Source organism: Camelus ferus, chromosome 24 (genome assembly GCF_009834535.1).
Source record: "Camelus ferus isolate YT-003-E chromosome 24, BCGSAC_Cfer_1.0, whole genome shotgun sequence".
NCBI classification, from domain to species: domain Eukaryota; kingdom Metazoa; phylum Chordata; class Mammalia; order Artiodactyla; family Camelidae; genus Camelus; species Camelus ferus.
In genome coordinates, this window is record NC_045719.1 from 12582212 (window position 1) to 12604150 (window position 21939).

Sequence of the window (21939 nt, forward strand, 5' to 3'; positions counted from 1 at the left end):
GGTTCCTCAAGGATGCTTTCTCTTGGCAGGAAGACTAGGAATCCTACCTAGCCGGCTTTAGGTGAGGCATCGTAGCCTCCTGGGCACAGGAGCCTTTGCATGTAACCACAAGCATTCACCAACTACCGAACCTGACCTCTGAGATCTACCCACGTTTTAAAGCTGATGATTCTGCAAGACTGCATGGCTGAGACGGCCAGCAGCCATGGCCTGATGCTGACCAGCTGTGTCTGCCTCCTACGGTACAGTCTCCAACTACATCTAGAGGTAACACCCATGCTCCGTACAATACCAGAAGGGTCTAATAAAAATCGACTAAAACTTGTCTACAATGTGACATGGCACCAATTCCATTTCAGAGGCTCACTCTTGTAAAGAGATAATGTCTTCTTAAAAAAATAAAAAAGTAATAAAAAAGTATGAGCCAGAGTCTGTTGCCAAAAAGGCTTAATGCACGCTGCAAGGAAAGAGAATTTCTAACAGGGAGCCACGTGTGCATTATGGTCAATAGTATACGGTGTATTTCATAAAACTGAATGTCTCAGGAATTGACTGTAATTTTAAGATTTAAAGGCACTGGTATCTTATTTAGAAAATGGAGAAGCATTTGGAATAAATTCACTTAGAAAGTAAGAGTACCGAGTAAAGGGTTTCTTTCTGTAAAGGAAAAAAAAAGTAAGTAATAAAGTCAACTTAAAAAAAAATCTTGATGAATTCAGTTGGAGAAATCATCCTAACAGAAATGAAGCTATTATTAGAAAACTATAGTAATGGAAACAGCAAGGCACTGGCCCAAGAAGAGACCAGTAAGACAAACAGTACAGCGCAGAGTGTCCCGAACCCACCCGTGGACCTGCATGCGTATAACCACTTTACGACCAATAAACCACTGCAAGGCAGTTATCTTTTTAAGGGTTATCTTTTTTTAGCAAACAGTGCTGGACAGCCACATAGGTCGAAAACAAAGGAGATCCCTGGACCTTATCTTATACTGTGTGAACAGTTCATTACAGACAGATTACATACAGATCACAGACTTCACGTGATAGATGAAACCATAGCGCTTCAAGAAGAGTTTTTTTTTTTTTAGGAAGGGGGATTCATTAACTCAGGGTACTTTTCTTAAATAGGTATAAATGCACTATCCATATTGGAAAAAACGGATAAATTGGACTTCATTAAAATGAAAAAACTTCTGTTCGTCATAAGGTACCTTTAAGAGATTAAAGAAGCAGCTACAGAACAGAAGAGATTGATAATACATTGATAATACATTGATAATACCAAGAACTGATACCCGTAATACATAAGGACCTCCTACAAATCAGTAAGAAAAAACAGAGCAATAGAAAAGTAAGCCAATAAGCGGAACAGAAACTTCACAAGGAAGATATCAAAGTGGCAAGTGAGTCGGTAGGAACATCCCGATTAAGTCACAATGAGGCACTCGCCATCAGAGGGGCTGAACTTCTTAAAGACTGAAAACCGCCAAGTGCCAGTGAGGATGCGGGGCAACTGGAACGCTCACGCGTGTCTGCGGTCAGGGCAGGTGTGAATGGATACAGTCACTCTGCAAAGCAGGCAGGACTGTACAAAGCTCGTACATACGCACATTCGAGGACCCAGAGATTCGATCCCTGTGCACTGTACCAACAGAAATGCCCCAGAACCCACGCACAAGAACTTTCATAGCAGTTTTGCTCATAAGGACTTGAGCGGATCAGCTCTAATGTCCTAGTGTAGTAAAATGGATAAATAAAATGTGGTTAGCTCTTACATATGAACAGTATTCGGCAAGGACAAAAAAATGAACTACTTCTAGATACAGCATGGATGAATCTTACAGATAGAATGCTGAGTAAAAGAAACCAGAAAAGTACCTACTGTATAACATCCATTTTTACGATAAAATCCCAAACCAGGTAATGCCAGTCTATGGCGATAGAAATAGAAAACACAGGGTACTTCTGACAGAGGGCATCCTGCCTGGCAGCGGGTACGAGGGAAGCTTCAGAGGGGATGGAAACGTGCTCTGTGGACATGAGTGGTGGTTATACTCTTAAGCCTGGAGGAAGCCTTCTGCTTCTGGTTGGGAACAGAGAAAATCGTGAGATTCTCATTTGCACACTATGACAAGAACAAGGCAGACAGGTCACTAACTCACAGATTTCTGAGGCCATCAGATAGCTGAGGACACAAGGAGACCTAACTGGATGAAAATAAAGAATGTGACAAGCCGTTTCTAGGAGAAAAAAGACCCACAGCGGCTCTTATCCCAGGAGGAGTGAGAAGGAGAAAGTCATTAAATGGTAAAAGGACAAATCACCCTGACTTTGAAGGTAAAATGTTAGTGGCCATGAGTGACAGTGACCTAAGTTAAGGCAGTGGCCTTGAAGATGTTGCAAGTGAACGGATTTCATGGACCACTTTAGAGAGGGAGGAGACAGAACCCCAGGTGCAGGTACAGCATTCCCACACTTCATATTTTATTCCTCCGTTACGAGGTAAAAATTAGAATGAATAAAAAGCCCATTATGTAATTTTGTCACAATTTTCAATAATGAGAACTGCAAATGGAAATCATTACAGGATCAGAGATGGGCGGAAGCTCTTGCTCTAGACTAAAATGCCATCAAGGAAGCAAAAGTCTACAATATGATGTCACTGGAAGACCAGTACTAAAGAAATAAATGAGCCACTGAGGTCAATACAGAGAAAGTTCCAGAAAAATCTTTGGACTCTCAAGAAAGTGGGTGGGGAGGGGAGGGCACCACTCAGTGGTAGAGCGTGTGCTTAGCATGCACAAGGTCCTGGGTTCAATCCCCAGCACCTTCATTAAAAAAAATTACACCCCCACTCCCCCCACCAAAAAAACTACCAAAAAAGTGGGTAGGAAGCAACAGGTTCATGCCCAAGAGTTAATCTGGGAGCAAAGAAAACTTTCAGGTCAGGGAAAGAAGAGGCTGAAGATTTATGATGATAATTTTAATAAATCTTGCACTAGGTAAGTTTCACCATTTGGTCTCAAGCATCCATCGAAGTGGAGAAACTCAATAAAGAAAGTAAGTCTTTCCTAAAATAACTACAATAATAAAAATCCATGAAAGAATTTCTTAAAGGAATTGGTGGGGAGGAGAAAGGCAGATCAGGTGACATCGGGCGCCCTGGTCCAGACCCTTGGATGCTGAGAAGTACCTTGGTTCTTGATTCTATCCAGCATCCCGTTATGCATGGTGTCCTGTCCTTCTAGTCATTACTATGTTTACCAAAGCTTCATTGAGTTGGGTTTAGGTTTATGCTTAGAAAATTAGGCACAATGACATGAAAACTAAAATGCTGAAAGAAGAAGATTTATGAGATAATGTGATGAGTATAACGTTTGCTGATGTTGAACACAGCTCAGGAAAGTGAAAGGATAGATTAACGAGGGATTAAGCCAAACATGAATTTTAATATCCAGAGACATTTATAAGCAAGAAACCCTGGGGTATATTTATAGAGCCACTTTAATTAGTCAGTATTCAAAACAGCTTTACACACGAGTCAAGTTTTCAGCAGATTTTAAATCTGCATCTCTTCTAAATGAGGGAGTTGAGGTACTGTAAACCTAGCACGGAGTCGGAGATGCGGGCTTGAGTTCTGACTCTGCCAGTTACAAACTCTGAGAGCAAATCACGAAATCTGCTCACATGGAAGACGGGAAACTCTAAGGGCCCTCACAAAGACAGAACTCAACAATGGATGTGAGCGTGCTTTGTAAAGCAGAATGCGATACGTTATTTCCTCCAAGGAGTAAAAAAGAGAAAGAGAACATACATTCAAGAATTTTGCTCTTTTTCAAGTTAGTCTGTGGGAATGACAGGGCTATCAAATGAATCTAAGAAACATGTGTCACAGTGATTTCTTGTGGATTATACAGATATCTTCTAGATAGTTAACTGCACCAGAGTAGCTAGTTTAGGCTGTAAGAACAGACAGACCTGGATTCAAATCCTGCCTCTGCCACTCCCTAGCTGTCTGAGTTTATCGACTCCTACCATCTGTAGGCTGTTTCCTAACACAAACGTGGAGATAGTCGCAGCCCAGTCTTACAGGTTTCAAAGATTTAAGGGAGAACGGCATTTAATGTACTTAGCAGAACGCCCTGTACAGAGTACGGACTTCATAAACGTGAGCTATTCTGATATCTAAGACACTGCTTCCGAGCAGATAAAGTTCTTCTTTTTCCACCTATTGGTCATTCCGGTCCTCGAACGGGGATGCAGCTCCCTATGCACAAAGTGATATGGAAGCTCGTGTTATTTATTTTATAGCCAGTTGGGAACTGCAACATTGACTGAGCAACTGTATGAGCTCGTCACCATGAAAAGACACTTACGGATACAGAGATGACCTAGACATTGTCTCTAAGGTCAAGTATTTCTCAAGAACGTAATATTCTCGAGGACAAACCTTTGTTGGCTCTGCCCACCTCTGTGTCCCCAGTGACTACTACAGTGCCTGGGAATAATGACTTTTCTTGGTAAATGTTTCTGAAATAAACAGTCTAGTGCTTTTTCTGCCATACATGCACATATCCAAATTCCAACACAGAAACTACTTTTACTTGTATTTTGAATAGCCAATGAAGAAAAAACTGTAAAAGAAAAACATTTTTATTAGTACACATCTAATTGGCATTAGGTGTCAACCCTAGGCTCCTTGAAATAATTCCATGATTTTCTTACAGGACAAATACAGTGACATTTGGTACTCTTGAAAAAAAAATTCAAGAAATATGCAGCACAGGTTGGAAAAAATTCACCAAGCGTTAGATAGTGTGATAAAGGAAAAGAAACTTGATACCGCCGCCCTCTGACTCCATGTATTAATATTTTCTCACCATGCTAATTGTATGATCATAAAATTCCACTTAAAGATCTAAAATATCGCTTACCTGGTCTTCTTCTCCTCCACCTTCTTCGTCATATTTTAAAATATTATCTCTTACATCATCCTCTGGATCAATTAAAAGCTGTTTGGCCTGACGTTCTTTATCCCGACGCTTCATCCATACCACAAACATCAGAACGAGGACTAGGCAGGAAAAGAGGCAAAACAGACAAGGTCGTAATTTTAAAAACCTGACCCAGCTCATCACGGTCTTCAACACTCATAATCTGCACCCACGGGGGTGAGAAACTTGTAACGCCTCTTCTACTCCCTTAGCTGTTTCTAGCCTCGGACGAAGAGAAACAAGACGAAGCACTGACTTAGGCTTAGAGTGGGAAGACCTGGGTTCTGGAACCTGGTGCCCTGGGAACTCACTGAGTGAAAGTCCGTCCTCAGTTTTACCATCTGCAAGAGGGGACGATAACTATTTCTGTCTTTCACTTTGTCTTGCTGGAGGGTAGGCTACCCTTAATAGACTGGTTTGTTAAGTCTAAGATGACAAATAACAGTAAGTGAAATCATTACTCATCATTTCATAGCTATGTCCTTCCCGTTGGTCAGGCATCATCTGACTCCCCAAATCGGAGAGAAGGACACTTCTCAAGGAGGGTCAAGTGCCCGCCAAGATGACTTTGGAAGTAACCAGACCTGGATCAGCAGGTGGATCTTGAGGGTGTTTGAATCCCAAAGGCTCGTGTTTTTCTACCGCGCTTCTGCGCGTCGCCTTTTCTATTCAACTGCACGTTTCAGGTAAGAAGGCTTGGGGATTAGTCTGAGCACTGAAATAACATTAGGTTTTCATGCTTTACATTTTTGTGCCAGGATTAGACTCATAAATTTTCCAGAGGATTGATGTGAAAATCAGCACCAATTCGTTTTCCTTCAAAACGCCTAGAGTCGGTTCTTCACGTCACAATCCATCAGATCTAAGTCTTTCTCGATAAGGCTGGCATATATGCCTCATTCTGGCTGAAATTGAAACATATCCCTAAGTGCACATCTAGGAATGCATTCTCTCTAAAATCTGGGGCTATCAGTTTACATCCGGAAGCAAAAGATTTAATGACTCTTATTTGAGCACATTTTTATTATTGGCCATAAAAATAAATATCCTCCTTTTAAAGCCAGATACCTGAGCTCATTTGCCATTGTTCCACGGCTAAATCTAGCAAGCGGATTGTTAGTCTAGCATGCAGGTTTCAAATTATAGTCAAAGTAGTCTCCACACAGGAAGTAAAAAATGCTCAGGCTTCTATAGTAATTGCTTAGAAAAAAGGGACAGGATTCTAAATTACCAGAACACTTGTAAATGGAGGAAACATAAAAGAAACGGCCAACATTTTCAAGAAAGTGACTGGTGCATAGCGTGATAGCACCAGAGACTAAGTCCCGCTGCTACTTAACGATAAAACACGGAGTCCAAGCAATTTATTCTTTTAACCCGCATGCTTAGAAGTGGTTCCTGAAGTACTTACCAGTGTTTAATTTTCTTGCATTCCATTGAACCAAAAATTGCAAAGTATCTTAGAAAGGCACAATTCCTTAAACTAGACTTGCTCTAAACACAACTTATTGAGCTGTGTAATTATTTCTATGATCCAAGGTGCTGTATGAAGTACTGTCTCTCACTATTTTATGCAGTCCGTCAGAAACAAATACCTTGATCCCTGCATGACTGGAGCAGGCTGCTGACTGCGCTGTGTATGAAGGAAAGCAATATACTTATTTTCCTAAATCATCAACTACGTGCCATAAATTCAGAGTCAAATCGTAAGTGCTCAGACTGAGGACTGTCTAACATTTTTCTATGAAAACAGTTGGCTATGGCTCCCCAGAAGATTAGCATCTGAAAACAGCAACAGGGCAGGGAAGAGGTAGGCTGGCTGGGTTTGCTGTAGACATGGACATACTGGAAAGGATGCTCAACGCTTTTCTCATTCTCAAGCGGACGTGGCTGCAAGAAGGTGCTCAGAGGTGGAAGAGAGTGGTCAGGTGACGTTGAAAGGCAAAAGCAAAAAGTTACTTCGCCAAAACATCCTAGAAGCAAAGAGAACCAGACCGAAGAGACAGCGAATGTACTTACTGAGCAGGATGATGATACAAAGCAGGATGGCAATGATGGCGCCTGTGCCGAGCCCCGCCCCTACAATTCGATCCACATCTGTGCAGTCCCCGTTGGAGTCACACTGGCAGACCTTCACGCGGAGGATGGAGATATTTGATTTGGGAGGATTACCCGAATCTGTGATTATGATTGGAACTTCATATATCCCGGCTTCGAGAAATTTGATCTTTAAATTAAGCTGAGCAAAATCACCTATGCAAAAAAGGAAAAAAATACAGTCTGATCGCTTATACCTAATACAAATCAAAAACACTGCATTTTCTATAATGTATTACTAGCTAATAGTACATATAAAATCCACTTCAACTATCCTGCATGGTTTTTTTTTTTTTTTTTTTGCTTTAAGGGCTTTTAACACCTTACTTAAACTTTAAGTAGCTTTTTAAATGTATTTAATGAGAAGATAATAAAGCGCTTAAAATTAGCTTTTCATACCAGGCTTCAAAACCTCTCCACTGCACATATATTCAAATAATTAACCTGTTCTTACCGTTAAGCCGAGTGATGGTCCAATTTCTCTTAATAGTCACAGGAGACAAAGGAAGATCAAAGGCAAATGGTCCAGCATTTGGATCAATGTCATAATCCAGGGCGGTGATGTTAATTGCATTGGGGTCCGGAGTTTCGCAAGTCTCCGCCTCTTGAGGTAAGACTTGAGGGGCATTGTCATTAATATCAAGTAAATAGATCTGCAGTGTTCCCGTTCCACTCATGGGAGGAATTCCTTAAAAGGGAAACACATTACAAACCGATGCTACACAATTCTCTCCCTTTGAGTCTCAATTACGGTGAAACTCTCCAAGCTCTAGCTTTCTAACCTTGGAAAAATCTAGCTGGCACAGCACCTAAGCGGTCTGTTTTTCTCTTCTTTTCTAGACGACCCCCGTGGTGCCGCGGCTGGGTCCGCGGGTGCTGAGGGCGGTGACAGTGCGCGTGCGCACGCCCCTGGGTCGGGGCCAAACACAACCCGGCGCCTTCCTGACACTCGCTCTTCTTCTGCGCGCCACGCTGCGGGGGATGTCGGAGACGCACAACACCGTGCCCACGATCTCCCGGACCCTACTCTTTGATGGTGAACCAAGACATGGGCATGAAAGAACCTGACTGCTTTTCAAGCTCAGACACAGCTCTGAAATACTGCAACAGTCTGCGGGAGAAGTGCTACAGACCCCAGACCTCATCCTGGGAAGGAGCGCCATGGAGAAGAGACGTATTCATTCATCAACCAGCTACTCCTTGAGAAAGGGCTAGGCTGCTCTGTATACGTTATTTCAGTTGTCATCCTATGAAGTAGATTTAACAGACAGTAACCTATGTCTCTGTGAAGTGGGCGTGGTCTCACCCTCTTAGAAGCGGTGGGGTTGCTAGGAAAGACTGGTCTGTCTGACCCCAAACCCATTCTCATTCCACCACCAAATGCTGTCTCTACCACTTCTTGTGCTAATTTTGCCTGATGTTATATTATATTATATTATATTATATTATATTATATTATATTATATATAATATAGCCTCTGCTATATTATAAAAATTTATAAGGATATAAATATAATGGAAATATGATTATAAAAATATATATAATTGTATTAATTTAAATATATAACATGATATAATTAGATTTAGTTAAATAACACACATATTATATAAATATAATAGAACAGAAATGTAAGACTTTTCTAAATAAGGCTGCATACTGAGACCCAGTGGTTTAAGTGACTTGCCCAAGGTCATGCAACTAGGGAGGTGCACACATCCACGCCTGAGGAGGGACAACGAGAAAGCTCCACAGACCTCTCTGAGGAAGATGGATGGCTCTGAGAGAGGGGAGGTTAAGGTGGAGGGGTGGGGCGGCTGTTCACAATATTCTAATACCACTGGGACCCCCTGTGATTCTCTATAGTCTGAATTACTTTCACATTTATTATCACATTGAATATTATCTGACTCTCATAACAACTGCATAAAATAGCAAGCAGCAAAAACAATTTATCAATAAAGAAACAAAGGCCCCGAGACTATATAACAGCTTGCCCAGTCACTAAGGAGCAGACCTGGGGCTCCGAATCCAGCCTTGCGACTTACAGTCAAGTGCATTTGCAAAGCATCACAGCTACATGGGTTTAACCGCTCGCTTCTCTCTCATATTAAGCACCCTTTCAATTAGAAAACAATCCACGTCAGTGAATGAAAAATCCGGTTGTAACTCACCACCAACATATATACATGTAATTTGATAGCTCTTTAAATCTCACCATAAGGGTGCAAGATATATTGCTTTAAGTTTCACTGTGGGGAAAGCTACCACTTACATATGGCAAGAAAGCATAAAACAGACACTAATGCTGTGCTTTGATGTGAAATGGGGCAGAAGCCGCTCCCACCAAGTTTCAAGCCTACATCTTTGAACAGCAGGTCTCATATTAGAAAGGATAAGAAATATTGCTTTGGCCCTGTCACCTCGTAGATTTATGACAGATAATGATCTAATTGAATCTTATTATACAGGATTCGGAAAGCTTCTTTGAAACTGTTCTTATCAAAAGTGTTGATAGGACAACATTTTTCAAACTACACATCTCGGCCACCAAACAGAAAAGCCGGCTATTTTTATTAGATGCTAACATTCATAGTCCAGTACTGAAACGGTTTTAAAATAGGGTTGCAATTCAGTTTTCAAACTATTAACACATAATAGAAATATTTATTTGAGTGTTTAGTTTGTGCCAGACACTGTTTTAAAAGCTTTACAGATCTAAGCCATTTTATCTTCTCCTGTACACTGTGAGTTAAGGATACTGCTACCATTATGCTTATTTAACAGAAAAAGGAAATGGACAGATTTTAAACTTTGTGGCCAGGCTTGCAGTTAAAAAGTGGTTAGAGCTGGAGTTTGAGCCCAGGAGGTCAGGTAGAGTCTCAAAGCTTTCGTCTTAGACCACGTCATACTGAGAGCTAAACCAAGTCCAAAACCAGGTTTACATAAGTCATTTTTATCTTATATATTTAAAAAACAGTGCTATCTATTCATCTCAGCCATTTAGAATCCAGCAGAGACCTCCAAAGGAAAAAAAAAGTGCTAAACTATGTTTCAAAACCAACATACAAAAAGCTTGTGGACTCAATTATTTCAATTTATGCACGAAATTAAGAGTTTCCTGGCCCATGGCAGATTAGAGGCAGAGAATTAGAAAGAGGAAAAATGCTGGAGACAGACAAATTTATGGCAGCAAATACACTGACTAGAAGCAATATAAAAAGACCACCTTGAAACACACAGTGTCTGGGCCAGTGAGGCATCAAGGTGCAGCAGGGCAGAGAAATCACAAAAGCTTGTGACCACAATACTAGACAGACTGCCATGGAGAGTGTAAGGACACTGGGAACATTCATTACAGAAGACAGAGAATATATCATGGAAAGCCCAGAGGGAACAGATAATAGGAACTGGGGCCTTAGAGGAATGAAGGTCAGTTTTCGAGACAATTGGGTTTCGTAGAAAACCTCATTTCCTGATGGTGCGTTCCTGATGAGGAACATGTCGCTTTAACAACATCCAGGATAATACAGTGACTGCATTCAATTACGTACCATTGTCAGAAGCAAGGAAAGTAGCATTGTATATATTGTTTTTCACATTGGGTGATTCTCTGTCCAAAACAGCAATTGTAGTTATCTGCCCATTCACAGGATCTATTTTTAGCCAATTGGCAGGATCAGATAATTTTGTGTATCTACAAAATGAAAGCACAACAAGTTAAATTTTTCTGACACAAAACTTAATAAATAAAACCTCTTTTACAGGTTTGGTTCCAAATGCAACCAGCTCATTAACGTGCATTTTTGTAGATGACGGTTGGACAGACAGCTTTTACGTGGGCAAGTATTTCTGTGCCAGTGGCGTGAGGAGGCCCGTGAGGGTTATGTGCTGCAGGAGCAGACATGTGGTAGACAGCAGACAGGAGTTGGAGGGGAAAGACCAGGAGCCCAGTCTCTCGACTGTGTGTTGGGATTAAGGCAGATTTCACAGGTCGCATTTTAAGCTCTTAACTAGTTCAAAGGACAAGACAGCAATGATGCAGATAAGATAGCTCAAATATACCACCTAAATGAGCATTAGCCCTAAAGTACAGGACTTACGAGACATTATAAGAGAGGTTGAATTTTCTACCACGGGACACTTCCAAAATGTTTACCACCTTCTCCTAGTGGAGATGAGGTCACAGCGGGGAGACCCCCATCACCTCATTCCTTCGAGGATTTCCCACCTGGAATAAGCCTCAGAATTACACTCTTCATAAAATGTGGGTTCGAGATTTGCAGATACTAACTACTATGTATAAAATAGATAAACAACAAGGTCGTACTGTACAGCACAGGGGACTATATTCAATAGCTTGTAGTAACCTATAATGAAAAAGAATATGAAAAGGAACACGTTTATGTATATGTATGGCTGAAACTTTGTGTTGTACACCAGAAACTGACACACTGTAAACTGACTACACTTCAATTAAAAAAAAAGGAAGAAAAGAATTATACTCTTTAAGGGAAGTCCCACGGTCTGAGTCTGAATGAAGCAGCTTTATCTGCTTTATTAGCTCAACCTCCTTTTTCGTTTGGGGAAGGGGTGAGCTTTTCAAGCTTGGATAGCCCATATACAAATTGGAAAACATATCCTACGTTTGGAGAGGCCAAAAGTTGGAGGAGTTCAATACACCTATTAATTAGCTATTTATCTATCTTGATTTCAACGTAAGGAGAAGTGGAGAAGATATGCAGTCACCTGTCAGCATTTCTCAAAGAAGTTAAATAAAGTATGAGCTAATTTAAAAAATTATCATCACCAGCAATGGGTGAGAGTCGTGTGGGGTACGCTCTGCCAACCATCTACTCTCTCATCGGGAAGGATAAATGAGATTCTGCTGAGGTTGGAAATCTTTACAGATATGCTTTGTAAGTCCTATAACCACTGTACAGGTGAGGGATGAAAATAATTAGCGCTTATGTCTTGGTTTCGGCATGAGTTTCCTTCTCTTCCTGATGGATGGAGTAGAGAGAAATGTTATGTAAGCTCCTAAGAGAGTCCCCCAGTTTATGCACAGGGGAAGCTTTTAGTGATGTTTGGTATAAAAGCACAGGCTAAATTATTATTAAAGATTGAAAAAAGGAAAGAGGACAGAAGAAGAGACGCAGAGAGCTTTTGTTTCAATAAAATAATACACTGGTAGCTCCATTCTTCTATTTCCTTTCTAATATACTCATTGATCTACTGATGAAACCTCACCAAACAATTAAAAATCATCTTGTAATAAGTAGCTTGGGTTCCAATGATAATTTTGCACTTAAAAGGTAAATACATTTTATGCACAGCGTGGAACATAGTGTAAATTACAAAAACACCATAAGCGGCATTTGATACCTAATATTTTGCTGCATATATCGATCTGGGTCCTGAGCTGTAAACGTTGTTAACATGGTGCCGGCGTGAAGGCCTTCTTCTTGGCGAATGATCTTGGGATTTGGGGCAAAATAAGGGTTTTCATTCACATCGATAACTGTGACAGACACAGTCGCAGTTGACTGAGGCGGGTGTTGAATACCCTTGGCTAACGGCACTTGATTTTCTGCAGCGACAGTAAGGACAAACATCCTATTTGTTTCAAAGTCGATTGGCTGGAAAGATAAAAAAAAAATTATTTTTTAAAGGGGAAACTATATTTTTGCAGGAAATCAGAATATCTGCATTCTGTAGTTTAGTCTTCTATCAACTCCATTTCTAAAACCTCAATTTTTCATTCACTGCCCTATAGGTTCCTCTCATATTTCTGGAAAACAAGCAGTAGCCTGGCCAATGATTGACTGTATTTATCACTCAGATAAGGTATTTTATACATCTTGGGCATTTCAAAGATTCATGTTCACAAAATAATGCATACTACTATTGCATTGTGCATTTATTTAGCTACATCTAAGAACCTGATTATTCTTAAGAACAGCATTGTTGACCAAAAATAAAAAACACTAAGTAAGCTGGGATCAAGTGGGAACACTGTGGTCTAGACTGTACTCTCAGACAGTTGGACCCAAGACCGTTCCTCCTCCAGGATAGCTTTTACCAGTCCGCGATGAAGTGGAAAAAACAAAAACTAGAAAATGTCATTTTTTTCATAAAGCTAAACTCATACTATTTAAAAGCATCCTTCATAATTTAAAGTGAACATTTTAAGGTACACACATGTAAGGGGAAGGTACAGCTCAGTAGTAGAGTGTGTGCTTAGCATGCACAAGGTCCTGGGTTCAGTCCCCACTACTTCGGTTAAAATGAATAAATAAATAAACCTAGTTGCCTCCCCTCCTCCCCCAAAATAAAATAAATAAAGTACACACACATACACACTTCAAAAAAAAATCATAGTGTTTGTATGTAGGTGGGAGGAATTTTTGTCTCCTCTGTAGTTAGCAAACTAAAGGGCTGAAGCTAACGAGAAAGCCATGTAACTGGCACACACCGCACCAGTGTTTCAACCTGCACCACTTCCTCAAATCTTCAGTAGTGTTTTTTTTTTTTCTGACTCTAAAATCCCCAATTCAACTTCCCTTTCTGAATTATTTTAAACAAGACAGTAAAGAAGGCAGAAAATAAGACAGAATTCTTTTGAGTGAGTGATTACCTTAGCCACATGAAACGTCCCTGACAACACTTCTTTATGCTGAGGGCTAAGACCCTGGATGTGTATTAAGCTTATTTATCCGTCAGAACAGCATTAAGACTTAGGTCCAGTTGCCATCCTCACTCTCCGTGTGAGGAGCCCGAGGTCTACAGAACCTGCCGTGGCGACGCCACGACTGAGGGCAGAGCTTGGATTCACAGAGGGTCTTGCTCTTGATCCCCGTGTAGTGTCTGGAGAATTTCTAAACCCCACCTTGTGGGGGAAATTACCATTCTACTCCTGCACAGCTGACCCCTCAGTGTGCCTCTCTATCTACAGCCAACATTTGGGTTCACGTACAAACCAAGACTGTTGGGATGGGAGGCAAGGTAGCAAATCTCTGCCCTGGGTGCTAAAAAGAAGAGACGGTCACTGTAAAGGGCTTTGCGTTCGGTGCTGTCTGTTACAGTTGACGTTAACATCCCTTTTTCTGCTAGCATTCAGTAGTTTGGTTTTACTTTCTGACAATTAAAGATCAGAAGAATCAATTTCTTAAAGTCTTGAAAACAGCATTTAAGAACAGCAATGTAAATTCGAAACCTTTTAAAAGCACAGGCCCTCCTCTTGCCTGCTCATCCCATTTTTATTTTCGTGATATTTTCTGCTTTGTTCCCTGAGCTGATATTGTAACTGCAGCCCGTAGGTATGAGAAAAGTAGGTGCGAGGCATCGTTCCTAATGGCTTTCAACTGGTGATTAAACCAAGATGTGGCATCACGAACCCATCCACGCCACTGACAGTTAACACCTTTGGAGGCTGTCCTGTCTTCAGATTCTTAAAACTGCCCACAGAGATTCAAAAACAATCATATTTCAGGGATAATGTGAGAACAGCAATGTTGGCTTTGATGTCAACACAACCAAAAAGTAACACACGTGAATTCCCCAAATCCATCAACTCCAGACTTAGAGACGGCTGAAGGGAAGAAGTCCTAAGATTCAGTAACACACTAAGGGGTAGGGGGCATATACTGGTGGCTGCAGGGTGGCTGTCAGATCATCGCACTTACCTTTACCACCGTGACTAAGCCGTCGTTGCTGTTGGGGTCGGTCTGAATGGCAAACCGGCCGGTGGGATCCCCGCCGCTGATTCTGTACACGGCGTTCCAGGCCGGCGTGTGGGGCTGATCCTTATCTGTCACAGTCAGATTAGCCACTATGACGTCGACCCTGTTCTCAGGGACCTCGCCATAGAACTACAAGAAAAGACAAAGCGCAGTCAGAGGAGCGGCGGGGACCACTGAAGGACAGCGTGTCTTTATGACCGCACCGCCCTGATTTTAGTGCCCCATTAAATCTTTATTAGCCACACTAAACAGGGAGATTAGTAATGCAGGTAGTCACAGCGTTTATGTCTGACTTTAAAAATACTGTAACTTTTTCCGGCAAGCAAAATTTGTTTTTGCAAATAATGTTACAGTTTCATTAATATTAAAATTAGCATCCTCCTTGTGAGTAGCTGGGTGATTAATTGGGGGGTGGGGAGGTCGGAGGAAAGGACTTGTCTGATGGAAATCATTTGAGTCAAGAGATCATAATTATATGCTGACCAAGTGGCATACATCAGTCATGTAGTTCATGTGCCTGAAGATATTTATAAATATTTAGTCATCACAGCACAATCCTTTTTTTAGGGCATTTCTTCCAGGCAGCGTGTTTTAACAACTTCATTAGTGGACTTGGAGAGGGCGAAAAAACAAATTACTTTGGCGCTTTATTTAAAAACCCTGGTGGACGGGACAGAAAACGTTGGCATCGGTACCCATTCTAGAACGAGGAGAAACAAGTTCCAGCTCTACTTAATGCATTTATTATTCATGACAAAAGTTCTCAGTCATGGACCACAGGCGGAGAGTTCCATGAGTGCCAGTCCGTACTTACTGTCATGGCAGTAAACTCTGGGGGATTGTCGTTGACATCTGTCACCGTGATGACAGCCGTGGCTGTGTTTGAAAGGCCATACGTGGGATTGCCTTCCATGTCTGTAGCCTGAATTATTAACGTATACTGCTGCACTTTCTAGAAAGACACAGAGATAACAACCTAAATGAAACTAATTCCTCAAGACGTAACAGTTGCTCTGCAAATGGCTCTTTATTACACACAGAAAGCACAGCATTATTCACTCTGATGAACATTACTCGAAATTTCCCAAGTGGAGTTTCCTTTAACTTGTGAAGCGCAGGTCTGCTCCTTGTCTGGAGAGATTTAACTATATGTTTTCACCTCTACTGGCGGCAAGGAAGGGAAAGCATGGCAGATGTGTGAAATTCACTGCTAAGCTGAAACTTCCATATGGTTCCAGCCTTTCCTCTTCTTCTGAACGTCACAACATTGTCATCAGCATTCAGGTCATGTGGTTTGTATTTACTTTCTCCTATGTTAACATCCACCCGGTTTAGGATACTCAAGACAATACAGAAACGTGAGAGGGAGAAGAAAGCATATATAATTCATCAAGTGTATATATGCTTTCCTTTTATATATTCTTCTATGTGTTCTTTCTAAGACAACAAGTTTGATACCATAGTTTCTTCTAATTTCCATTAGTTACACTATTCATAACTACGGGGGAGAGATACATTCTTAGATGTATCCAAAACGAAGGAAAGGGTTTATGTTTCTCTCTTTCATTTTGGAACACAGTAGGTATTTAATAGTTGTATACTCAACTGACTGCTATTTGGACATAAAACTCACTGTATCCACAGACCTATAATAAATATGGATACATTTTCATATAGATGGTTAATATCAAATAAGCATCACTGCTTTCAAATTTCAGATTGAACTTTCTTTTAAAATTGAAGTATAGTTTACAATGTTGTGTTCATTTCTGGCGTACAGCACAATGTTTCAGTTATATACATTCCTTTTCCTATTCTTTTTCATGATAGACTGTTGTAAGATACTGAATATAGGTCCCTGTGCTATACAGCAGGACCCTGTTGTTTATTTACAGGTTGAACTTTTTAAAGCGGGGGGGGGAGGAGCCAAATTCAGTTGTAATGTATCTGAGAGAAAATCCTGGGACTGCGAATTCTGCAGCACTAGCTGACTAGGTTTTGTATCAGGAAAATCTAAACAAAATGAGTACCTCAAATCATTTGAATTCTCCATGGAAATTGGCACAGATAAAAAAATACTGATCTTTGAAAAATGTTACAACAGCTTGAACAAAAAAACTCACTGCTTCATACAAAAATGAACAGTCACTGCAAAGAGTAGTTTACCCCAATTCTAAATATAGCCAACGTTATGAATGGCCGTGCTTGAGGGGTTTCTGGAGCTTGGCGAGAACAGACACAAATTGCAGCCTTGGCTTTAGTTGTTTGTGGGAAGGGCGCGGCCAACAGAAGAGTAGGAGGGAAAGGCAAACTGCCACACACTTGATTTTCAGTCTCTGTCCACCCAGATGCCAATCTCTGCCAGTTATTTATTTCAGTTTCTTTGTGTCTTTTGAAAAGGAAAAAAAATACCCCTCTTCTTTGAATTGGAAAAAAAAAAAAACAAACCATGAAACAAAGGGATAGTGCTGGTTGAGCCATTTTAATTTTTAACCTGGAACACCTGGCCATCACTTATGTAGGCTAAAATATTTCTCAATGGTTCCCTTTCCCCAATCAACAGTGTCATTTCAGCTTAATGCTTTCACGGTAAGCGAGAGAATTTTGTAGGGCGTTCAGTTCAGACCTCCCAGCTGAAAATCATGAACATAAAAATTTGCTACGACTTTGAAATGCCCATTTTTGTTGGTTGCTATTTGCAGAAACAGATGAAGAGTCTCCAAAAAGAAAAAAAAAATAAGAGTTTTTAAAAGAAGATTAAAAAAAATGGACATAGATATTATTTGGAGATACAATTCTCTGTTAATGTCTACTTTAACAAAGGTCTTTAGAGTTATGTAAACATAATACGTACAATTTTCCACTGAGCTGAAATACTGGGATCAGTTGCTAATACCTGAAGTTTCCTACTGTTTCACACTAGCCTGGAGAGCTCTAGGTTACAAAAGAACAGTGTTATCTCTAAAAGACAATGTATCTTTAAGTAAAAAAAAAAAAACAAAACCAAAAAACAAAAAATCTAAACCAGAAACCCTCCCAAAACTAACCTGGTAAACAATCTAATCTCCATTTTTAAGTGCCTGGTTGGTAAAATGCTTTTCCATTTAGTAAGGAAGACACGACAGCCTATGTTTTAGGCGACCCAACTATTTAGAGCTTCTTGCCTAATTTAGTCATTGGGCATCTGGTTCTGAATGACTGACATTTAAATTTCATAAGAATCTGACTTCCCACCCTCATTGTCCCACATCTGATCAAAGGGACTTGGCTTAAAAACATTCCCTCACTTTCTTTTCTAGAAAGGATACAATCTTAACCCCTCTGCTTGCTGTCAGTCTATCCATCTCTGCGACTCACCCACCTTCCCAAAGCTGTCCCCTTCCATTCCCTTACTTCCTACCTTGAGCTGTTTATCTGTCTTCAAATGCCGACCACATCCCAGTGCCACTGCATCTGGCATCTCCCTCTGCCTGGACCAGTGATTCTCAACTGGGGCAATTTTGCCTCCCCCAACCCCAAGGGACATCTATCAATATCCTGAGACATTTCTGGTTGCCAGGGCAGTGCTACTGATACCTAAAGGGGAGAGGCCACAGATGCTATTAAACACCCTTCGATGCACAGGACTTGCCCCCACAACAGAGATTTATCAGATCCAAAATGTGGAGAAACCCTGGCCTAGCATACGCATCCTCCTGTATCTGAGCCTGGCAAACACGGAGCTGAAAAGTCACTGCAGAGGTGACTTCAGAGAGTCCTTGAGGCGAGGTGTCTGCCTACTCAGGACACACCTCTATCACTGTTTCTAGTATACAAGGCTGTTATCAGTCCATCCGTCGGTCCATCCTCCCTGGCTATGCTCATACGCCCCTCCCCAGGGTCACCGCTTTGCAGGCGTTGGTGTCCCTGCTATGTACATACAGCACAGTGTCTGACAGAGTAAGCAAGCAATAAATGCTTTTAAATTTGTGGTTGGATGGAAGAATGTATGAGAAACCTTGGGCCTTGCATTACATTATAAAAATCATTTCAGGTTTGGGGAAAACCATCTTTTTATTTACATGGCTCGCTATCATTTATTTATTAAAGATACATATCCTGAGAGCATAAACTAGCTCACTGTTTCCCAAACTACTAAACTGACTCATATACCATCTTCCCAGTTCTGCCGCAGCCTCCTATTTCTATACCATGAATCAATAACTATTCATCTTGGCATTAACTCTCTTTTAAAAAACAATTTATTGTAAAGGTACTGTAAATGGAAAACTAGCATCACTTGTCATAAATATAACTGTAAAAATAAACACAATACAACGCTTGTGCTCTGACCATCTCTACTTGACGGAGTAGCATCTAAAAGACCTGAGGTCTCTGGTTTTCCCTGGAGTCTTCCCCACGTGTATCGGTGAAGATCCTTCCATGTGGGCGCCATACTTCCGAAACACTGAACTAGATGGCCAGAAGTGAATGAAGAGGTGAGGACATTCAATCATCCATTTGGCAAACATTTATTAATGAATGTCCATTAGATGCCAGGTGATAGAGTTAGTTTACCTGGATAAAATAATGAGCAGAACCAGAGATGGCCTTGCTGCCACCGAGTGGTAAGGACAAATATTAATGCGTCACAGGACCAAATGTGCAACGCAACCACAGTAAGAGAGGAGGAAGTGGGGAAGGAACTTCTAATAGTGATATCTGGACCAGTCCTCAAAGCCTGGAGGGAGGGACAAATGGATGCAAGATGCACTTTTTGGGTAAAACGAGAGGAACCTGATGACTAAATAGGTCAGTGGAATGGATGGCAGTGCCCAGCAGAGGGCAGCAGACCAGGAGCCTGGGAGACTGGGGGAGGAGGCACTGCTCACATGAAACAGGAAGTCCATCAGCAATCACAGATTTAGGAAGACGACAGGCTGGCTTTTGGATGCACAAGTGAGTGGTACCGTCATGAGAACTTAGTGCGGGTTTGTGACCCTGTTCAAATTCTTAAATGCAAAGCCCCAGTTCCCTTGTCTGTGAAATGGAGCTGACAGTACCACCCACCTTGTAAGTATGTAAGTTAAAACCTTTTTGAATGCTTGCTGAATGCCAGCACTGTTCTAAGGGCCTTGATAATAAAAAAAAAAATTCTTGAGACAGAGCACTATGTACCAGACACAGTGCTGAGCACTATGCACGGTCTCATTTAGTCCTCAAAATAAGCCGATAAGGCACATGGACTGTTTTTAATCCCCATTTTACAGATAAGGAAACCAAGGCTTGCCCACGGACACTTAGCTGTAAGACGCAGAGAAAAGATTTGAATCCAGGTCTCTCTGAGTCCACAGCCTGCGCCATTAGTTGCTCTGCGATAGTAGTGCCCTTCAAGAAAGTGAGAGGATCTGCACAGGGTGAGGGCATCTGAGCGGGGCAGGCGGGCGGAAAGCCAGAGTCCGAGGAGACGAGGAAGGCAGAGGAGTGGCGTGTGACTGTGGGCTGCCCTTCTGAAGAGTCTGGTGTTGACAGGAAGGAGAGAATCTAACAACTTGAACATTTCTTCCAGGTTCCTATTTGAGGTGAAAAGAAGAGGAACGCATCGAGCTCACCGAATACTGGGAGCTGGAAGGCAGATATGATGTCCACGTGACATCGTCTTTGTGTGGCTAGAGGAACGCAGGCTACCGTGGGTGCCCAGGGGATGGGTTGAGGACCTGCTCTCCGAGAACGAGGATCAGTCTGCTCTACAGAGAAGTGGGAAAAGAATCTTCAAGCAGAGGAAACAAGGGACATAGAATAATAGAGAAGATCAGATCTGTACAAGGAATGGCATGTGCTAGTATGGGTGGAGGGCATCGCTGGCTCAGAGCAGGAGGGAAGAATTCTAGGTCAGACCAGATAGCAAGGCTTTGGGACCAGTGTCTTAGAGGGTTTGGAGTGTCACATATAAGAGCTGTGATTTCATGCTGTGGGTCGTGGAGAATCCTTTGACCAAAGGGGACACTCAGCATGTTTGTAGATTATGAAGGAACCCACGGGGTTTGCAGGACGGAACCTGCAGAGAAGGGAAGACCCAGACAACAGAAAACAGGAGAACATTCCTCCAGGACAGAACAGGGAATTGAGGGCACAAGTGACCGTATATCTAGCTTGGAAAACAGGTAATTTTTTTTTCTCACTTTGCCATAGAGTGGTGGTGTTCACCCACTAGATGCTCAGAATGGATTTTTGATGGCGGCGGGGAAAACGAGAGCTAACTGTACTGGACGCTGTGCTGAATGCTTTATGCGGCATGCTATGTAATCCTTACCATCATCCCATGAAGTACATATAATGTTATTCCCCCCGTTGACAGATGCGGAATACACTGAAAGTCCAATAGCCCATAACAGGCAAAACCAGAATTACTCAAACCGAGTGAAACAGAGGGTCATTTCATCAGTAGTCCAGAGGGTCATTTCATCAGTAGTCCTGACCACAAAGGGCAGGAGATGGACATGAAAAAGCTGGAGAAATGGAGACAATGCCAGGAATGGGCACCACCAAGTCATGCAATGAAAAGTCAGGTGGAGACAAAAAAAATTGAGGACCGGCAGGTGTGGTGGGTACCACTTTAGGTCTGGAGAACCTCAAGAATTGGAATTTTATTTTTTTTAACCAGGAGATGAAACGAAAAGAAAAAGCTGAATCCCCATAAACATTTCAATGATTAGAAGTTTAGTCACTTAAAGGTGTCACCCATCCTGGGAGGATGACGACGGAAATGACTTTGGACAGAAAGAAACCCGTGAAGTCTAATGGAAGGAAAAGCATCCCCAGCCTGCATGAGGCCTGGAGAAGTCAGAGTCATTTATCCCCGGCCTCGGGCAGAGATGACCACAAACCACCTAAGATAGATACATTTTCTCATGTTAAATGACTTTCAGAAAAAGAAGGTTTTCTTCCCATAATTTTTCCTAGTAATTCAATGTTGTGTTTAATAATTTCACTCTCAGGAAGCTATTCCTCATCCTGTCTTGAACCTGAGACTCTACAGGTTCGAATCCAGAGGGTGATCTCGAGCTGCTCTGTGCACCGTGGGGCAGACAACCACAACTCCAGCCTGACTTCTGGCTTTCACCCTC

General features: G+C 41.6%; 1 protein-coding gene across 1 annotated transcript in view; it reads right to left on the reverse strand.

The window, feature by feature from the left end:
• CDH2 (cadherin 2) overlaps positions 1 to 21939 on the reverse strand; it is a 194070-nt gene that overhangs the window by 22284 nt on the left and 149847 nt on the right. Inside the window, exons 8-14 of the mRNA XM_032467500.1 lie at positions 15648 to 15785; positions 14777 to 14962; positions 12477 to 12730; positions 10646 to 10788; positions 7548 to 7781; positions 7016 to 7249; positions 4937 to 5076 (exon numbers count right to left, since the gene is read on the reverse strand). Coding sequence (XP_032323391.1) covers positions 4937 to 5076; positions 7016 to 7249; positions 7548 to 7781; positions 10646 to 10788; positions 12477 to 12730; positions 14777 to 14962; positions 15648 to 15785 — 1329 coding nt within the window. The remainder of the gene's footprint in view (positions 1 to 4936; positions 5077 to 7015; positions 7250 to 7547; positions 7782 to 10645; positions 10789 to 12476; positions 12731 to 14776; positions 14963 to 15647; positions 15786 to 21939) is intronic.